Below are 20,266 nucleotides of genomic sequence, written 5' to 3' on the forward strand. Positions count from 1 at the left end.
TAGATTTGAAATCAAGTTTATCCTCAGAAAAGTATATTTTAATGATCATCAGTCATTAGACAGATTTTCTTGTTCTTCACTAGATGAATATAAAGTTCAGTGGTAGAATTTTCAGTTTCTTCCTCAGAAGTTTCAAATTCCAATTCTGTGTCATAGTTTGAATCAGTAACACGTGTGAAATTAGAAAAAGCGTCGTTACAATTAAAATTAAATATTTCGAGAGACAGTTGAATTTGTGAATTAATCCGTTCAATTTCTGAATGTGCCATGGCTTTTTTTTTCCTTTTCCAAATGCTTTTTCCTCTTCTTTGGAATGTGCTGGTTGTTTCAATGATGAACGTTTCTCAGTTAGAAATCGAACGTAGTTGATCATTTCGTTCTTGGTCAGAATAACTTCCTCGTTCGCTCTTTGCAAGAGCATCCAACAATCAACAACGTGATATTTATCGGCATAGGAAACTGTAAAAATAATTAATTTAATTATTGTACAAATAAATTATGCTTATCATACGTTTACGTGTTGGAAACTGAGTATCGTTTTCATTTATAGCTGCTTCCAAAGGAAAAACCCCTTCATTGAAATTCTCGTTATAGATTTCCAGGTCTTCATTCTTTGAATTTAGAAGTTCTATCGTTTCTAGAGCTTTTTTCTTAGTTTCAGTTAAAATCCGCCTCATCTTAGTCCGATTCTTCAAGTTTTCTGAATATGTAAAAGTTTTGTTTAAAGACAAGAAATTCCGGCATACTTGAGAATAAATTACCTGCTTCTTTAGGTATTTTTATGGCAACTGTTTTCAGTTGAACATAAAAACCTTCCAGCATCTTAATTTGTCAACAGGAGTATTCCTAGTTCTTCGTTGGTTAATAGTTTCTTTAGCTTTTCTCTCAAGCTCATTATAAATCAATGGGAGATAAGAATATTTTATGTTTTTTTATTGCAACAGTTCATCAAGTTTTACATTGCTTTCTCTTATTTCCTTTCTAGCCTATATACATAAATGTATCTGTAAATATTGATAATTACATTAAATATTTACTCACCCTCTCCAATTTTTTGCGTAAGAGGAATGGCATTGTCTGAATTTTATTCCAGTTCCAATAGAGAATGGCTAATGTTAGGAAACCGGATCTGTCTAAATAATGTACAGTTACCCAAATTAGAAGTATCATATATAATTTCGTTTAAGCTATCTTACTAATTTTTGACATATGCTTGAGAACATAGGCATAACGATACAACTTTGAGAATACTTGTTCATGCTCCTCTCCCCCAGTTAATCCAAGTCCTTTTGTCCATCGGGGATTCCAAAGAACCTGTTATAATGTAAATTTCAGACAAAGTTCGTCACATATATATAAAAAAAATAGTACCTGGCAAGGTAATTGGTGTGCCATTTGATCGGTAAAATTCCCTTCATTTCATGTGTTAGCATCATATATTCTGGTAATTGTGGACCAACTTTTTGAATCATCCATTGTGATTATATTGAATTGTGATTTTCCAGTTGTCAACATTGTTATTATCAACTTAACGAATTAAAACTCTTTGCTTCCTTCAACACAGCTCTGTACATGTCTTTTTAAAGAATTGCAATTTTTAGTTCTAGCTACAGAATATCTCTTAGTGTTGCCGGGGACATATTCATGCAATGCTCTTTTCATAATTTGTCAACTGGGAATTCGTATAATTAATCGAGTGAAAAACCACAGGACATTTATAGTAGTCCTAGTATTATATTTTTTTGCTTTACCTGGGTTTATTTCCTAAACTAATGTTATCTTTTATGCAGGAGGGACAAGGCTGCTTTACATTGCACATTTCTCACGACAGCAAATATAGTGATCAAGCACGACTCCGTTCTAAAATAAATATTCATATTACATCATTTTCTATATTGTTATATAGATATTTCCATAGATTAGATTCCTCTGTGTCAACCAAAGAATTTTGAAAATATGTAGCCTACATCTAAATGCACACTCGAGTGATTTGATAATTCCTGTCCTTTTTCGTTACACACCACATCGTTCATCTTTTGATTGCTCCAAGAGTTTTAATAGCTTTGGCCAATTCGCTTTTAATATTCACATTCGAGCGGTAATCAAGTTCATTATGAATAAATTTGAAACATTAATTCACTTCACTACCAGTGAAAACACCTTACACTAAGGAGTAACCCCAACAGTAAATTAACATGTATTGCTTTCAGAAAACAAAGGGAACGAAGGGACGGAACGAAATGAATTAACCAAAAAATACCGCTAGAATGAGCTTCCTAACATGAAAACACAAGCAGCACGAGCATTTGCTAACGTGGTTGCAAGTGTGTTTTTCGTCTTCAGTTTGGCGTTTCGTACTTTTGTTCACTATGGCAGCCTCTTTGAGGGCCCCTGAGCCGTTTTCGTTCTCTTCGGCTAATCTTGCCGTCGAGTGGAAGTTGTGGAGACGCCAGTTTGAGTATTATATTCTGGTCACTCGCAAGGATGAGAAGGACGAGAAAATTCTGGTGGGTGTTTTAATAACGCTTCTTGGGGCTGAGGCCCTGAAAATTTTTGACACGTTTGTGTTTGCCACGACAGGCGATGAAAAGAAGATAAAGCCAGTGCTGGACATTTTTGGTGTCCATTTCGAGCCCCTTAAAAGCGAGGTCTTCGAGAGATTCAAGTTCTTACGTCGTCATCAGCTGCCAGGCGAATCGTTTTACTCTTGGATAGTGTGCCTAAGAGGCATGGCAAAGGGCTGTAACTATGGCACATCAGTTGAGTCAGTGCTACGTGATCAAGTGGTGTTGGGAGTAGCAGACTCGCAAATTGCGGGAAAAGCTTCGCTTTGAAAAAACGCTAGACCTTGCCAAACCGTGTGGTATCGTCTGGTCATGTGAAGCTTCCCAGCCCACACAGATGAGTTCTGATCTTACTGTTTTCTGACAGGAGGATTAGGCTGAGAATCTGCTAGTCGACAAGCATGGCCGAAAAAGTGGTGGTGGAGCTCCGCAGGGGGTCGGCAGTAGTGGTGTGGCCAGCAGATGATTGATTGTTCGGGGTGTGGACGCCGTCATCCTAAAGGCCGGTGTTTGGCCAATCACATCACTTGTTTTTCGTGTGTAGTAACTGGTCACTATTCTCGGCGCTTCCCCAATACTCAGCCGGGTCGGCAGCAGAATTTTCCTCGAGGGTCAACAACGTCGGAGTCATCTCGTGTTGGTCTGAGGCCTGCTCAAAAAGGTACAAAAATGCAGCATCATTCGTTGAAAGGAGAGTCGGGCGGTGAAGGAGAAGAGCGGTCAGTCAAAGAATATGTTTTTCACGGGCTCCGACATGAACAACACTCGTCGTTAGAGAAGAATGAGTGGAGTGAGACATTGAAGGTGGACGACGTCAGCGTCAAGTTTAAGCTGGGCTCGGTGGCTTCTCGCAACGTTCTTCCCAGCGAAGTGTTTCATCAGTTGCCAACACGGCGACAACGTCTCCGTCCTGGACCACGTCTGCACCGGCATAGGGCCAAACATGGATATTTAACAGTTCTCGGCCTCCACACAGCGAAAGTGGTGATTTGTGGTGTGGTGCATATAGTGGATTTTTTGCGGTGGTTGATGAGCCAGGTCAGTCTTCCATCCTGGGACTTCCGTCTTGCCAGAGACTCAACCTGATACGGCGTGTTCATTCCATGGAAGTTGATCCGCTTCCGCCGATGCCAGCCGTTGTAACGGAGTTTTTGGACGTGTTGACGGGCCTGGGTAAACTGCCGGTTGAATATTACATACGGTTGGCCATGGGTGATAATGCTGTGCATCCCGTAGATTCGGCAGCTGGAAGACTTCCATTCAGCCTTAAGGAGCTAGTGTACACCAAACTGGTTCAAATGGTGGCTGACGGTATTATTGTTCCAGTCACAGAGCCTACGGGCTGGGTGAGCCTTATGTTGGTGGTGAGCAAGCCGGATGGTGACGTCAGACTCGTTCTGGATCCTGCCAATCTCAATAAAGCAATCCTCCGAAAACATTTGGGGTCCCAACGGTCGAAGAACTGTTTGCTAAAATTGGCTAGGCGAAGTTCTTTGGTAGTCTTGACACGGCGTCGGGATTTTATCAAATTCCGCTTTCAGAGGAGTCTTCATACTTGTGCACTATGGCGACGCTTAAGGATGCTTTCGTTTTATTCGGATGCCGTTTGGGATAAAGTCGGCACCGGAAGTGTATCTACAAACTATGTCGGAGTTGTTTGGTGACCTTTCGGGAGTTGTGATTTACTTTGACGACTTTTTGGTCCCTGGCGAAACTATGGAAGAGCTTCATTTCAATTTACGTCAAGTGCTTGTTTGTTGTCGCCAACACAACCACAAGCTCAAGCTTAAAAAGTGTAAATTTTTCTTAAAGGAGGTGCTGTGGCTTGGCCACATCATCGGCGAGGGCCTGGTTAAAGTTGACCCATCCAAGGTGGAGGCAATCGTCAATATGACGGAGCCTAGTGGCAAAGCTGACTTGGCCCGTCTTCTGGGAATGGCCACGTACGTATTTGGACAAATTTTGCAACAACCTGGCCGGCGTTACTCGTACCCTGCGAGATTTACTGAAAGAGTCGTCTGCATGGGTCTGGGAGGAGCCGCAAAGGGCTGCGTTGGCTAAATTGAAAGAAAATTTGTCTTCGTTTCCCACCCTGCACAGGCTTGACTTTGAAGTTCCAGTGGTGTTGTCGGTGGACGCTTTACCAACAGGAATTGGTGAGGCACTCCTTCAAGGCGGCCAGCCGGTGGCTTATTCGTCAACGTCGCTTACCCCGACTCAACAACGCTACTGCTAAATCGAGAAGGAGCTATTGGCAGTAAAGTTCGGTCTGCTACGGTTCCGGCAATATGTGTATGGTCGGCAGGCGATGGTGGAGTCTGATCACAAGCCGTTGGTGGGGCTTTTGGATAAGCCAGTGGCTGATTGTTCTCCTCGGATCCAACGTATGCGACTCCAGCTCCAACGTTTTGATTTCAGGTTGGTCCACAAACCTGGGAAGGAGCTATTTATTGCAGATACTCTGAGTAGAGCTAATCTGCCAGCCCTGTTTTCTGATAACGTCACGGAGGGATGCCAGGAGCAAGTACATACAGTCCTGGATCACATTATTCCTCTGCGTGATACTCGGTCCCGCTATGCTAAGGCCACTGCGGATGATCCGTCGCTGCAGTTGGTGAAAGAGTTGCTCCTGTCTGGCTGGCCCGAGAAAAAGAGTCATTGTCCTATCCCTGCTCGTCCGTTCTGGAATGTCCGTCATTCGCTTAGTGAGGTGGACGGTCTTATTCTCTTTGTAAAACTTTTAGTGGTTCCAGTGTCCTTGCGAAGGGAAGCAATGGAAGGGATTCAATTCGGCCATTTTGGTAAAGTGAAGAATGTGAGACGGACCAAATCGTCTGTTTTCTGGCCTGACTGTGATGACCACATCCGCAACATGGTGGCCAGTTTTGCTACCTGCCAGAAAAACCGCCACAAAAATCCGGCCTTACCCTTATTTCCAGTTCGTCTTCCAATTTCATCCGTTTCAGATGGTCTCCGCGGATATCTTCCAGTTTGCTGGGGTTAGTTATTTGCTTCCAGTCGACGAATACAGCAAGTGGCCGTGTGTGGCAAAGTTGAAGTACCTCACGGCGGCTTCTACCATTGAGGCCCTCGATGGTTTTTCCCCGACTTTGGGACCCCGGAAGTGCTTCTCTCCGATACTGGAAGACAGTTTGATTGTGTCGAGCTGAATCGTTTTTGTGACAACCGCCAGGTTCAACATGTGACGTCTAGTCCGGAGTTTCCACAGTCAAATGGTCTCGCAGAAAAACACATCACAACTGTGAAAATGACGACGTTGAAAATGTTGTAGGACGGAAAAACGCTGTGGGAGGTGTTGGCCACGATTCGGTCCACTCCAGTGTCGGATCAGTTGCCGTCTCCATCCATGCTTTTGCAGGGCCGTCATCTTCGGGGCTCGTTGCCGTTCTTGCCGGCGGCTCTCACTCTGAGGCTGGTCCCGTCGACGTTTGTCCAGCGGCAGTTACAGCGTCGGCAGGCTGAAGCCCCTTCTCAACAAACGCGCAGAGTTGATGTGCACTCTTCGGCTTTGGTGGTCAGGGCTCGTATTGGTTCCAGGTGGTTGCCCGATGTAGTAGAAGCTGTTTCTGTGGAACCTCACTCTGTCGTCGTCGCTGTCAGCACCAAGTCCAGGTCTGCAATTTCCCTTTTTGTCGGTGGGTGTTCTTCCAAATCGGAACGATTTGCCTGTTGGTCCAACTCATTCCGGGCCGGTCCAGCTTCTTCCAGCACCACCGCCCGCTACTCCGGTTCCTCCTTTGTCAGACTTTTGTGACCTTTGTGGCCCTTCGCAAGTCACGGCTGATTCGCTGATTCGGCCGGCTACTCCAGTTTGTCCCTCTTCCCGTCGTGACCCGGTGTGCTTGGTGCCTTACTGGCAAGCAGCGTCCAGCCGGCTCCCTTGTTTACTTGTTCTGGCAGTATTCGCGTCCGGTAGCTCCGTAGTGTTTTATTTTGGTTGCCTGTGTCGTATTTCGTCTTGTTCTGTGGTTCATGTCGATGTGGCGTGAGTCTCCTTGAAGTTACCTCTTGGCCCCGCCCCTAAAGGGATACGAGTGAGGGAGGATGGTCAATACAAGCAGTCTAGACTAGACAATTAAGACTACAACAAAAGGGATAAACAAAATCCAACCAATAATAAAGAGAATTATTGAGATATGGAACTCGAGAAAGCAAAATGAAAAGCTAAATTTGTGTTTGTTTTGATTTGGCAATTGGAAACTTCAAATAAATTCAAATGAATTTTTCGAACCATCACTAAAAAGTTCTAATATTAATAAGGATTTGCAAAACATTTTAATCTATCTTTGAAAAAAGTAGTTCTACCTTAAGCGAAATTGTTTAGCGGCTCCAGCCTGAGAGTGAGACGACCGGACTCGGATTGTTTTTGTATTTATAACGAGCTACACTGGTTCAGTAAGAACTGTTTCAGAAATTTCCGGTATCACATTGTTGTTTTCAACAGGATCAGACTGAACAACACTTCTAATTCCATCACTAACGTAAGAGTTGGTTTTATCAGTACCACCGTCACTTTCACTATCGGATTCTAGAAGTGATGCACTGGGGACAAATACGCCACATTCTTCTTCAAATGTTTCATGAAATGCAGATGTAACACTATTAGCTTCTGTCTGTGGTTTTTGTGATGACTCAGTTGAAGATGAAATGTCATCAAGCTCTTGATACTGTCTCTTGCGGGCGATGGGCTTTGTATAAGGCTGAACAATTCGCCCAGGACCAGTGGGATCTGTTAGCGTGAATTGCTTTGCCACTTCTCGATGCCATTCACCTCTCTGTAAATCAACAGTTTTTGCAGCTTCGCTGATTCTGTGAAATTAAGACTCGGATGAACCCTTGGAAACTGAAGTATGGGGTTGATCTTGATGGGCGAAGATCTTGTCATTTTGGTAAGAATATTAAAGTATAAAGTATAGTTAGTATGAAAAGTAAACTTTTTTGAATAGCCAATAGCTAGTTATATACCATAGCATGTGCACTATATTTATCTATCAAATGTTGTTGGTCGTTATTCGATGCAAACTTAGAATTGACCTGTGCCCGTAAGAAACTAAAATTTGGTTTGTAATTTTAAGTAATCTCGTGTATTTAAGCTCGCCACAATTGCCTGGTTTTCAAGTAAATTTCTCTGCTCAACTGATGTGAACCATATTTTTTTACTGCTTAACTTTCACTTGTTCCTTTCTTTATCACTCCAATCGTAGCTTCCACCCGTGGAATTTTTATCTGGATCTGGAAACCAAGAAGTTCGACCCCGGCAAAAAGTTATTGTGAAGAGTAAAACATCTTCATCATAAAAAATCATGTTATTTAAGACCAAATTTAAAAGTTTTACATTTCGCTTGCAGTTACACTGACTAACGATGACAGTAGAAGCTTACGTGACTTGTACCACGACATCGGTAGGAATTTTCAGTGTTGAACAATTTGGAGGAATAAATTAACCTAATCCATGGCGTCCTCTAATTTAATAGAGTCGAATTGCGTACCAGCATCTACTGACACACTAGTTTTCTCATGTCTGCATGTAGAACAGATAAAGTTAACTCTCTTGTCTTCCTTCATTTCAAATCTATAGGTCAATTGCGATATTCTTGAAAAAAAAATCATAACATACATGAAGAAAATTCCAAAAATGTAAATAACTTTTTAAGCCAAGACCAGCACAAAGAAAAAAATATTTTAAAATTTAAACATTCAAGACACAATGAAAAAAAATGAAATACGAAATTTTTTTACCAGAACCGCATTTTCGATGACGCCATACACCACAAAAATACACTTGACATTTTCCTTCTAACCAAAGATTCCTTTGCAAACAAAACACAAATCAAAGTTTGGGGGTTGCTACATTTTAAACCAGTATTCTGATGCAAGTCTGAAAAGACACTGATGAGAAATGTGCGCACCATTTCGTATTTATAGATCTAAACATTCCAAACGAACAAATAACCTTGAAAAAATTGTGCCGCTTACAAACGTTACAATTCGTTACAAAATTTTACTAAACGCGTTTGTCAACAGATTTCAAACGCCATTCCCACCCAAAAAACTCATTGGAATGGGAAGAAAATGCATTCGTGAACTGAGCAATTCATTACGTGCAATAGCAATGTGTACTCCAGATCTACGGGTTTCTTAATGTGGTTAAATAGATAATCCTGAATTTAGTCAACATACTTGGCTTCAAATTTTCTGTAAAAACAATTTTTTTTTTAAATACATCCCTCTCGGTTTCTTCTCACAATGTTCGGAGGCAACCCATCACTGAATCTGCGAGTCCAATTAAAAGAACAAGTTTAGATAAAAATTGTGAAACAACCGAAACACCTCTTAGGAAGTGTACCAGATAATGAAGATAATGAATTCGATGAAGCTGTGGACTTTGCGAGTTTCATTAACTCAACAGAAAAAGCTTCACTACATAACAAAGATGACTTTTCGTGGAACAGAAATAGTTGTATTGACGACATCAGCAGACTTACAGAAGAAAACAATCGTTTTAGGCAGAAATACGAAGAACACATAGACAGTCTAAAGAGAGAAATTCTTGAACTAGATGTGAAGTAGCCTACAATTGTGAAATAGACTACCTCAAGCAAGTGAACGTTGTTGGTTTAGTTGCGTTGCGAAAACTAGTTTAACTTATTTTACCCTTAAAATTTATTTTTTCCTCTAGTTTGTCAGAAGTGAGACCACAGAGGAGTACTGCCGTAAGTTCAACAAGTTATTCGACATGCTGAACTCGTGAAATCCGAAACAAATGAACGATAAAGCTCCACTGACAATTTCAAACCTACCAGAAAAAGAATTATTAGGATTCCAAAGATTTCTTACGTCATTGAAACTCACTACGGGTACACTTTTTAGTGCTAGTAGGCGAAAGGCAGTTGCAGTTGGCTTTATAGCCACAATCACATCTACTATAGCACTTGCATGGTACGTGTTAACTTAATCCAACTCCTTAGATTGTCTATGCACAAGACTTACTCAGCAAGATCCAAGCAAGCATTTATTTAGTATTATTCGATTGATGGGTGGGTTAAATAATAATCCCACTACAATCCAAGTGAAGTATATTATGAGAAAGCTTCTCGTCATAAAAAGTGGTGGGTAGTGACAACTTCTTTTTCAAGAGTTCAATGCTTCAAATATTGATAATGCTTTTTTAAACCAAAGTCTTGCAGTACATTGCTGGGTATTGTGTTGTGAAAATGGAATGTCACTTTGACTGCAACATGTGCAGAAAAGCATTATATGACTCCACTGAATACTCTTTAGATAAAGATGCAGCAAATATTTAAAAAATAATATGGAACAGATTGATGTGTATTCCTTCGAAGTCTGTGTAAAAATTGTACTTGCATGTGATTCTGTCTTCCAAATGATGTTGTCACAAGGATTAAAATCTTCTCCATTTGAGGTAATTGCCATGTCAACCCAGAAAGTACTAACAACTATTATTTAATGTTATTACCATTTTTCCAAGTCTTCATTTGCCAGCACATTCAGAAAAATGTCAATTCAATAACCTGGTCAAATCTGTCGCTTTGAGGTTTCTTAAAGTATGATGTTTATCCTATATCAAAGTATTCAACCAAAAGGTATCGCAAGAAACTAAGCTGATATTATACAACAACCTGTAAACCAAAGTGTGTTAAAAACTCTTATTTCAATATCGAACTTACACCGTGTTTACATTCTAGTTTTAAGTTGGGGAAACTAGATGACAGAAGTTTTTCTGCTAATGATGAAGGGAGGGCATTGGCTTTTATATACCCATTTACCTTACAACACATACAAGTTTTATGTGAAATAGAAATAAACTTTTTGTAACGTTAGCTCTAATTAAGTATGAAAATACCAGTTTGACTGAAATCCACCAGTCAGAACAGTGATCCCATCGTTTTATAATAATAGCCCCTTTCATATATGAAGGCGCCGGTAGACTTTGCTCTCAAAGGCTATTCTCTAAAGTCTAGCTGGTAGACTGTTAATCAATTCCTAAACGTAAAATGAGAATTTAGTGTGGCTTCTTGGGTGCTTTCTGACCGAGAAGCCAGAATAGGATGACAAAGAAGCCACCACTAATGATTACACTAGTCAAGAAGCCAGTGCCAGGAAGCCAGTGGCTACTTGGATGTCTAACAGTGGCTTCTTGGTACTGGCTTCTTGGGAAAGTGTTTTTTTTTACCATCTACCCATGTGATTGCACTTGACATTTCAAAGATTTTGAGTGCCAATGAAATTATGACACTTGCTAGAGAAACAATAGATACGAATGAAATTACGTCAGTTGAAAAAAACATTATCTAGTACTAGCCCGATTTCTGACTCGATCAATATCACACTATCACCATCACAAAATTTGATTTACACAATTGTAAAAGTAAGTTTTAGCATACCACAAATCAGAAACACCATTTGTCACTACTAATATTTATTTCTTAACATATTCAAAAATACAAAATATTTTCTCTTAATGTAAAGGCAGAAACGAAACACATTGGTGTCGAAAAAGCAGTCATCGTGGAACGTGTACACGGTAAACTAACAGAAAGGGATGTTGAGTAAGTATAGTCAAATTAAAAAATGAATTGCAAGATAAAAATATATTTATTTTTATCCACAGAAGTATTTTGGAATTCTTGTGTACTGAATAAATTGATTTTCATGACAGTGGATGTGGACCAATTCAAAGTCACTTATCCTAGGTGGTTAAATATTTCCAAGATTAGAAAATTTAATTTTATTTATTTGAAACACTTTGTTTAATACAACAGACATTACAACAACTGACTGAATTAAATTTTTTTTATTTAATCCAACGTCAACTAGAAAACGTGAATACAGAAAGAAAAGCTGCTGTATGTCATCTCGTTGGCGAGCTTCAACAACATTTTTGTTTGTAAAGGTCTTCCATGCACCGTCACGTGTGCGTCAAGGATCTAGTCCACCAACGAAAACTCTTGAGAAACAATTAAAGTATAGATCTCTCAACCATTTTGCTTTGAAATTTCCAACATCTCCAACATGAATACATTTCAGCTCTTTCATGTCTGTCAATATCTCGGTTCTTGATTTACAAATGGGAGAAACTGTTTCGGACTTCTGGGCAGTTTTGGTCTCATACATGACGAAAAAAATGTCTTTCTGTGGTATTCCAAACTGGCTTTCATAAAAAAGAAAATGTTCCTAGGGAAGAATCAACCAAATTAATTTCGTTTTAACGTACGCAATTGTTTTAGAATTACCAAATTGCTGGTCTAAACAGTGAAGTTTGCCATGGTAGGTCCAGCAATCGTTACACAGTCAAAGTTTGTCCTCATTGTTGCACGTATTTGAGGACGCAAATGGCTTATGGGTTCAAAACATTTCTTTATTAGATTTGCTGTCGGTAAATTTTGACAAACTCCAATCCATATCTGAACTACGACGCCAACCCACTAGCGTGTGACGCAAAAATGTCAACTATCCACTGCACATGTGTAGAACGATTTGGAATACCACTAGTTTGAAATTGAAGATGAAGCGTTATCAACCATAAGTTTGTTTAATTATTAAAATTTTATGATCACCACCAATTTCTAACGAAAGAGTACTGAATGCAAAGATTATATATATCAATTTTTCCACCACTTGACTTTTAGGCATCAACAGGAAAATCAAATTGACGGGCAAAGAGGTTAGTGGTGGTAAAATAAACTTAATCGCGAATGCATCACCATCACCTAAACTCAATGTCTTAACTTTGCAGGAATTACATTGCTTTCCCGTTTACAAAACCCTCAAATAGTCTACCTATAATTCAATAACTGTTAAAGAGTTCAATCTACCATGCATTCAAATCATTTACCTTCTCCTTCGTGACATGTTTGAAAACACTGGCCCACTGGTAAGTTTTGCATCGGAGTTTGTAGAAATAAGGATTTCGAATTTTTAGTTGCAGCACCAGAATTCATAGCGCCTGGCAATTCTTTTAGACGTGTCAATTTCAAATAAGCCTCAGTTACAAAAAAACAACATTAATACATGAATTCAACATTAACCTTTTTGATATACCGTATGCAGCCGACATCAATTTTTGTTTGAAGTTGGGAGAATTAAACATTCCTGCGTAAATTTTCTGCGTTCATTTGCATTGTTTTATCAAACTTTGCCATTGTGGAACGAAAACTGTTAAGGAGGAGCAATATGGAGATTGTAAAAGTGACCAAACTGTTGCTATGAGAGAAACACAAATGAAATACGATATCTAATCAACAAAACGAATTACTGCCGTGAGAGCAGTTTAGTTTAGTAGAAGATCTTCTACAATGCGAGCAATTTAAAATGGCAGAATTTAATAGGAAAATGATAATTAACGGATTTTGGCAGCAAGTGTCGAGAAGTGTTAGACTCGGGTCGAACGAATGGAAAGAAAAAAAGATGGTATGACGGGAAAAGGAAAATTAGTGTGAAACATATCCACATGTTGTTATTTCGAAAAGATTAGAAATTTGAATTTACTAATTTTGTCTGTAATTCTTAAATGTAAAAATGCAAGAAGCTTGGCTACCATTAGATAGCAGGTTTATAATGAAAAACAAAAACAATTTTGCCAAACTTTCCTTTAATTATTTATTATTCGTTTAGGTTGTTATCTGAAACCCACGATAAATTTAGAGTAGCTCACGGCTATGCAACAATTTCAAAGATGCGATTCGTAGCTTTGAGGCTGTAGGAACTGTTGTGCAACTGAGAATCTCAAATCTCAAGTGAGTTTTTTAAATGTTATTTTATCTTGGAAATGCGTGATTATAATTTGTTTTGACTTCCCAGGAATCCTGAAACTTCGATGGAGACGAGGCCTGAGAATAGGCAAATGTTCTACACGGTTGAAGGTGAAGTTGAGGAGCTGGAAACACTCCTACAAATTTATCGTAACAAAATCGTCGAAACCATTGAACTTGAAAACGACGCATTGAACAACGGGCGCATGAATCACGTATCCAGCAAGTCTAGACAGAACAACACTTTGGAAAATACGTCCATCGAACAGAGCACCACTTTGGAAATTTTTTTGACTCCGCTTGGAGATGTCGATGGAGGCCTACTACTAGGTACCCCCCCCCCCCCAAACGTGGCTCGGACACCTTCGCTCTTTTTTTTCCCCCGACAACGATGATACCTTATGAGAGCCCGAAACCGCCACTTTTTCAATATACATTTTTTTCCAAAATATCAATATATAAAACAGAAAAGAATAAAAAAACTGGTAAAAAGTATTATATAAAAACCACAAAGAGTATAAGATAAAAAACATAAAGTTAATATAGAAAAAAAAAAAAGTCAATATAAAACCCCCAGAAAGTTCAACATATAATCCCAAAAAAGTTCAATATAAAAACGGCAGCCACAGTCAAAATAATTAATTAATGCCACATTTCCACCCCCTTTATAGCCAGTTTGAATCCAGTAGTACAGACGGTGGGATTCTTCCACGATAAGCGCATATCGTAATTTACCTTTTCTCCACTATACTGCTTTAGATTGTCTAAAAATCTGCACGTGTTGACTAATCAAACAACAACAACCAAACAACAAATGTCCAGATCCTCATGGCGTTTCTTAATGAGTCGATAAATAGCGTTAATAATCAGAGTTAAGAAATCTCGGATTTTCTCGTCGCTGTTGATGTAATCTGCGTGTGGGACACACATAAAAATGATGTATGCCGGAAGACCGGGTAACAGAGTTGACGCAACGCTTGGTTTGAATTCTAGAAATTCACACCAAAGAAATTGTTATCAAGTTACTTTGTTCGTCACAACACCATCAGAATTCACCATAGACGAGATTCCTGGCGATCTGCTCTTCGTCGTCCATGTTAAAATCAAACATCCCAAGGTAATCGTTTCCTTTTTACGAACAACCGGCAGTGGTGATTCGCTTCTTTCGTTCCTACGACTCGAATGAACTGTTTCATGCACTTCAGGGCTGGCTTCCTGATTTTCGGCAAGTACACCCTCCTGCTTCACCTTTTTCGCCAATTTCATCTGCGATCTGTACTTTTTGAGTTGTTCGGATAGCAAATCATTATTTTCCTGGAGATCCAAATTGTCAGCCGTGAGTCGAGAAATTTCATGCTGTCGGTAATCTTGCATCGGTAAGTGCAGACGGTGCAGACGACGTAGATCTGGTTCAGCAAACAGCATAGTCAAGTCTACAGGTTGCATGACCGTAATTGTTTTTCGTAAATCCAAGTTCCAATTTTCTTGTCGATTGTTGTGTCCGTTTGGCGTTTCCCCTCTCCCGGCTCTATCATTGCACCTTTCTTCTGTTGATTACCATCCATTAAAAATCGTTAAAAATGGAAGAAAAAAAACTAGAAGACGAGTTACACAGACTAACGGACGAATATCATGAGTTGATCAGACTTGATGGGGCAACACAAAAAAAATTGGAACGACGAAGAGAGGAGTAAGTAAAGCTTTTTTAATATAATTCTAAAGTAGAATTTTGGTAAAAGTAGAACTTTTATCAATGTAGAACTTTTATTGAAGTAGAACTTTTATCGAAGTAGAACTTTGGTAAAAGTAGAACTTTGGTAAATATAGAACTTTTTTCAATGTAGAACTTTTGTCGAAGTAATATAATTTTTATTATTCTATTGTTTACAGCCTCGAAAGTACAGAATCTCGTGTTCTGGGGAATGATCCAAGGATTGCTGCCCTGTTTGAAGAACGAAGACAACAACCATTTCCAACAGAGCTGGAGCCCTTGGCCAAAAAGGCCAAAATTGACGGATCAGAGAGCCAGCGCCAGTAAGTCTATTGTTGTCTGTTTAAATAATTTCTTGTTGTATTAAAATTAACAACTTCTCGTTTTCCAGGATGGCGTGGATTTAATACCGGTAATCTCCGACATTGGAGCAGACGCATTCTATTTAATCACATAATTAAAAAAGAGTACCTACTCTCGGCGTATGGCACGCCGAAACCGACAAAAAAAAACAAAATGTTTCGTTCAATTATATTTTTGTATGGTACTTTAGATGTCCTAAGGATGTCCGTTGAAGATTGAACAAATTCAAAAAAAAATGCAAAACATTTTGCGTCGTGAAAAGCAATCAACTTTTTCCGGAGTGATGAGAAAAAGACATGTATTTAAGAATACAGTCGACCATGTCGTAATCGACATCCCTTCAGGCTTTCATGTTGCTCAATTTAATGACGGGTTTATCAGAAAGGATTTTTTTATCCAGCCAAAAGGCATAAACTGCCAGAACAAGGAATGTGGCTTAGGAACCAGTATTCTTTTTGGTTCAAAAAAAATTTGCCCTAAATGTTACAATGCGGGCTACTCAAAAACTTCGAAGAGAGGAAGTTTTTCATTGTACTGTCCTATCCGGAGCATTACGTTGATTCCCGTGATGTTAATCGGTCGAAATCGAAAAAAAAAATCAACAGGGAGATGGGGACATTACAATGTCCATAACGCACGTAATAGTGTCGAACACCATCTCGGCGTCGGAAATTTTGTATTCCTGCAAACTGGTACACCTAGACGATACCGCTGCACACTGCAGTACCCAATATATGGGCAAAGTAAGAAAATGTTTAAATATAAAAAAAAAATTTAATTTTCTTTTAATATTTCAGATAAGACATGCGTCGACAAACTGGCAGAAACGAAAAAGGAAGCAAGAAATTTGGCATTCGTAGAGTTTGCTCAAACTCTATATGTCGAAAATAGAATTCCTGCTGCAGAATTTAACACAAAATATAATGAGTTAGTCAAACGTAATGTCGCAACAAAAAGAATATTAGAACGACAGCGACAGCGGTAAGTAAAGCTTTTAAAATTCCGCTGTAATCTAATTCTAAAGTAGAACTTTGGTTTTACTTAAGTTTTCTTTTGTCGAAGTTTTCTTATTTTTATTATTCTATTGTCGAAGACAACAGAGAACGTTAACGGAAAATTTGTGTTTTTGAAAGCCTATGATGAAAAAGTGACCGTTTACTACATGCTGAAATTCGCCTCTAAATATGGACGCATATTTTTTAACCAAAATGTCGAGAAATAACGACTCTGTTTCTATCTTGTATTGAAGAGAGAATACAGTTTGAAAAAGTAGTAACAGGAGTAAATCATTAAGAGGGAGAGAGAAACTGAGAGAGAGAGCAGTGCAACCTGCCGTGATGCGGGCAGGCGACTTCTGACAAGGCGAGAGAGCGGAGCTGCGACCTACTCTCGGCGGAGCCAAGGGGAAAAAAAATTCGCCACAACGCCATCTAGCGGTCAAATATAGAACTACATTTAAAAATTCCCTTTTCTTGCCGCAGTACGCGGAAATTTTCTTCGCTTATTCGTCGGTAGGTGGTTGAATCGTAATTTTTAAAGGAGATGAAATTGGAAATCAATAGAAATAAATATCGTATGATTAGCTATAGAATTTTGCTTGTCAAAGCAGGGAAAAGAACACTGCCAAATATATTTGACCGACTATATTTGACCGCTAGATGGCGTTGCGGCGAAACTTTTTTTTTTACATGTTTTTTGTGACCCTTTTGGCGTGCCATGGTATGGCAAGCCGAAACCGACACAAAACAAAAATGTAAAAAAAAAAAAAAATCAACTAGCGCCATCTAGCGGCCAATAAAACAACTACGTGCAAATTTAGCGCTCTTCACACAATTCACTCTTTGTAATCACTATCTGAGTAATCTGTAACACCTTTATTGGTGATTGTTTCACATTTCATACGTGTCTTGCTTGTCGTACAAATTGTCTTTTTCAGCCAGGGCAGGGCCCGGTAGTCTAAAAAAACTACCGCTTCCGCGGTAGCGGTAACTAAAAAAGAAAAGTTTATCGCGGTATGGTTCTACCGCGGTAGCGGTAGTCGTACTGCGGTAGTATTAAATCTTTTGCAAATGAAAATGTTGAAATGTTTCAAATTCATTTCAAGCGGAATATAGAAGAGTTGATATACTTTCATTAAAAATTTTCTTTTTAATTTGGATCTAAAAACCCATTTCTTAGTGATAATCAAGATTTATTTTGATTTATGAATAACAATCAGAAATAATTGTTTTGAAGTATTGTATCAAACTATCAATCAAAAAATTCAATCAAATATTTTTTTTATTTTAAAATTAATATTTTTTTAATTTATCTTGGCAAAAAGATTCTCATTTGTGTGATTTTCTCGTCTTGTTACAATTTTATTGTTTATCCGTGATTCACTGTGTTTTAAACCGTTTAAATCACGAATTAAATGAAACATCCTTGCATGATTTAATTCTTGTAATTAAATAAAGTAGAGTTAATTTTTGATTTTATTTAACGAAACGGTTTAAAATAAAAAATCATTCAGGAAACTGCTCACTGGTACAATAGATATTTCCAGTAAGGCAGAACAAACGTTCCAACCATGCGGAGTACGGAAGTGCGACGTTTTATTTCAGAAGCCGTGAACGCGTGCGCGTGCTTCTTGAAAACAAGCGTTCTTCTCACTCAAGGCGCTAGGCGCTTATACGCCGCTCATATTTAATTCAAGTTCACCTACAATGTTATGAAATTTCATTCGCAAATGTCAATTAGAAAGTTTAAGAATGGATAACTATTATTGTTTGGACTAAAAACGTGAAAGATTGGTGATCCAACAGAGGCCTGATGAATTGCTCAAGTAAAATTAGAGCGCCATCATTGTTTTTCTATTGTGTTTTACAAAATCAGCGCTAGATGGCGTGGAAAACTACCGCTACCGCACGGTAATTTGGAAACTAACGCGGTAGTGTGGTAGAGTAAAGTCGTGCGGTACTACCGCACGGTAGTACCGTGGTAGAAAGTTCACCGCGGTGATCCAGCCCTGTTTTCAGCTATATAAGTGAAGTAAAATGGTTATGCAGATTACCCGGGAGGAATTACAAAATCTTTTAGGTAAATAAATAATGTTTGCGAAATCAATTCATTACGAAAAAGTATATTTCACATTTGTTTGGATGTCAGATTAAGGATATTGCACTGCTAGGTTAGCTAGGCATTTTGAGTGTTCAACAAGAACAGTTGAATAAATGTATTAAAAAGTTACACTTTTGAAATTTCTTTTAATCCAGCTCCTTGAAAAACAATCTAGATACGAATCGAGAATGAAGAAATTAAATCCTGGTATTCAGGTGACTGGGCCGTCTGGAACGGGAACAAGGAGGTCTTCATCGATTGCTCAACCTCACGCTTCGTTATTGAATCTGAGCCCTGATAGCCAGATATATTACGATGGCCATTCGTCCCTTGCCAGATCAGTTCTGTAATATGAACAGAATTAACAGAAGTCTTTTATCAAGTGCAATCGCGCGTGTCGTTATTTACTTAAAACACGACTTGTGTTTGTGATTAACTTTACAATCTAAACTTTTGAACTCATAAACGTTATTTAGATGTCACCCTTATTTGCTTTCTACGTTCGTGACAGCCAGAACTTACACAAAAAATGCAAAAAATGCTACTCCAGTCTATTGGAACGATCAATTTTCTACTTTTTAGACCAAGTAAATAACAGAGTAGCTTAGTTTACCGACGCATGATGATGGGCACCAAGAAATGTGAGGATGCATATCACGTTATTCTCTCAAGTTTAAATTATTAAGCGCTATCTGACTCAGACAAGCTGTCTTCTAGTCTAGCCATACTGAACTATCGTCATTAATTGGCACAGGCTAATCTTTCGGAATCGCAATCTTTCCAGCGTCGTGAACTTTACGGGGCTTATTTTGTTACGAATGGAGCTGACTTTCAACATCCGCAACAACAAATTTATTGGAACCATCCAACGCTTACTACTTAATTAGTCGTCTATCAATTTAGCGCCACGTAACTATTGGCTAATGCCTGTTGTAGGTTTATTCTTCTTAACTTCGTAATAGGATTGGTAAGGTGACACTAAACACTACCTAGGAGCCTACATTATTTATTTACCTAAAAGATTTTGTAATTCCTCCCGGGTAATCTCTCAATTCGGAGCTGGGCGAGCTGGGCATTTCGACATTTCGACTATAAATGAAAATGCAAATAACTGTCAATGGGCATCATCAGATGCGAAAGCCAAAAAAAAGAGGACTCACCGTTCCAACTAGTTAACATGTTATCTGCGAACTGAAGACGTGGTCTTCTTTGACGGGCCTCCCGCATTTGATAGGTGGTCTCAAGTAATGGCTGCAACTCTCATAATTATACCCTTGTTGTATGCAGATGTAGCATTCAATTCATTTTAAAATTCGCGCAACCTAAACGGAATCTTTATACATCTCCTACATCTAGCGGTGAAGAATGAAAGCCCACCGCAGATTTTATTATTAGCCGTTCTAGTGTCGTTATAGTTTTTCCCGTTCTAGTTGCATCGCTTAAATATGGACGTTCTAGTGTAGGGCAGGCGTTCTAGTGACGCATTCCAAATCCATCTAGCGGTAAAGAATCATTCCCTGCGGAAGATTCTTTTGTAGCCGTTCTAGTGTCGCAATAAGAATACATGTTTTCCCGTCCTAGAGTCGTTGGTGAAATATGAAAGTTCTAATGTCGCAAAAAACGTTCTACTGTCGCAGAGAAATTTAGAGGTTTTCCGTCCTATTGTCGTTACTTAAATGTGGACGTTATAGTGTCGCAGCGGAATTTAGAGGTTTTTCCGTTCTAATGTCGTGGCT

The 20,266-nt window shown here is 39.0% G+C and overlaps 1 protein-coding gene across 1 annotated transcript; it reads right to left on the reverse strand.

The window, feature by feature from the left end:
- Window positions 1-13,973: 13,973 nt before the first annotated feature.
- Window positions 13,974-15,063, reverse strand: LOC124321068. The gene is made up of 2 exons (XM_046783974.1): window positions 14,414-15,063; window positions 13,974-14,346 (listed from the first exon to the last, which is right to left on the reverse strand). The coding sequence occupies exons 1-2, from the start codon at window positions 14,801-14,803 to the stop codon at window positions 14,230-14,232; spliced, it is 507 nt and encodes a 168-aa protein (XP_046639930.1). The 5' UTR covers window positions 14,804-15,063; the 3' UTR covers window positions 13,974-14,229.
- Window positions 15,064-20,266: the final 5,203 nt, after the last annotated feature.

Source organism: Daphnia pulicaria, chromosome 1 (assembly GCF_021234035.1).
Source record: "Daphnia pulicaria isolate SC F1-1A chromosome 1, SC_F0-13Bv2, whole genome shotgun sequence".
Classification (NCBI taxonomy): domain Eukaryota; kingdom Metazoa; phylum Arthropoda; class Branchiopoda; order Diplostraca; family Daphniidae; genus Daphnia; species Daphnia pulicaria.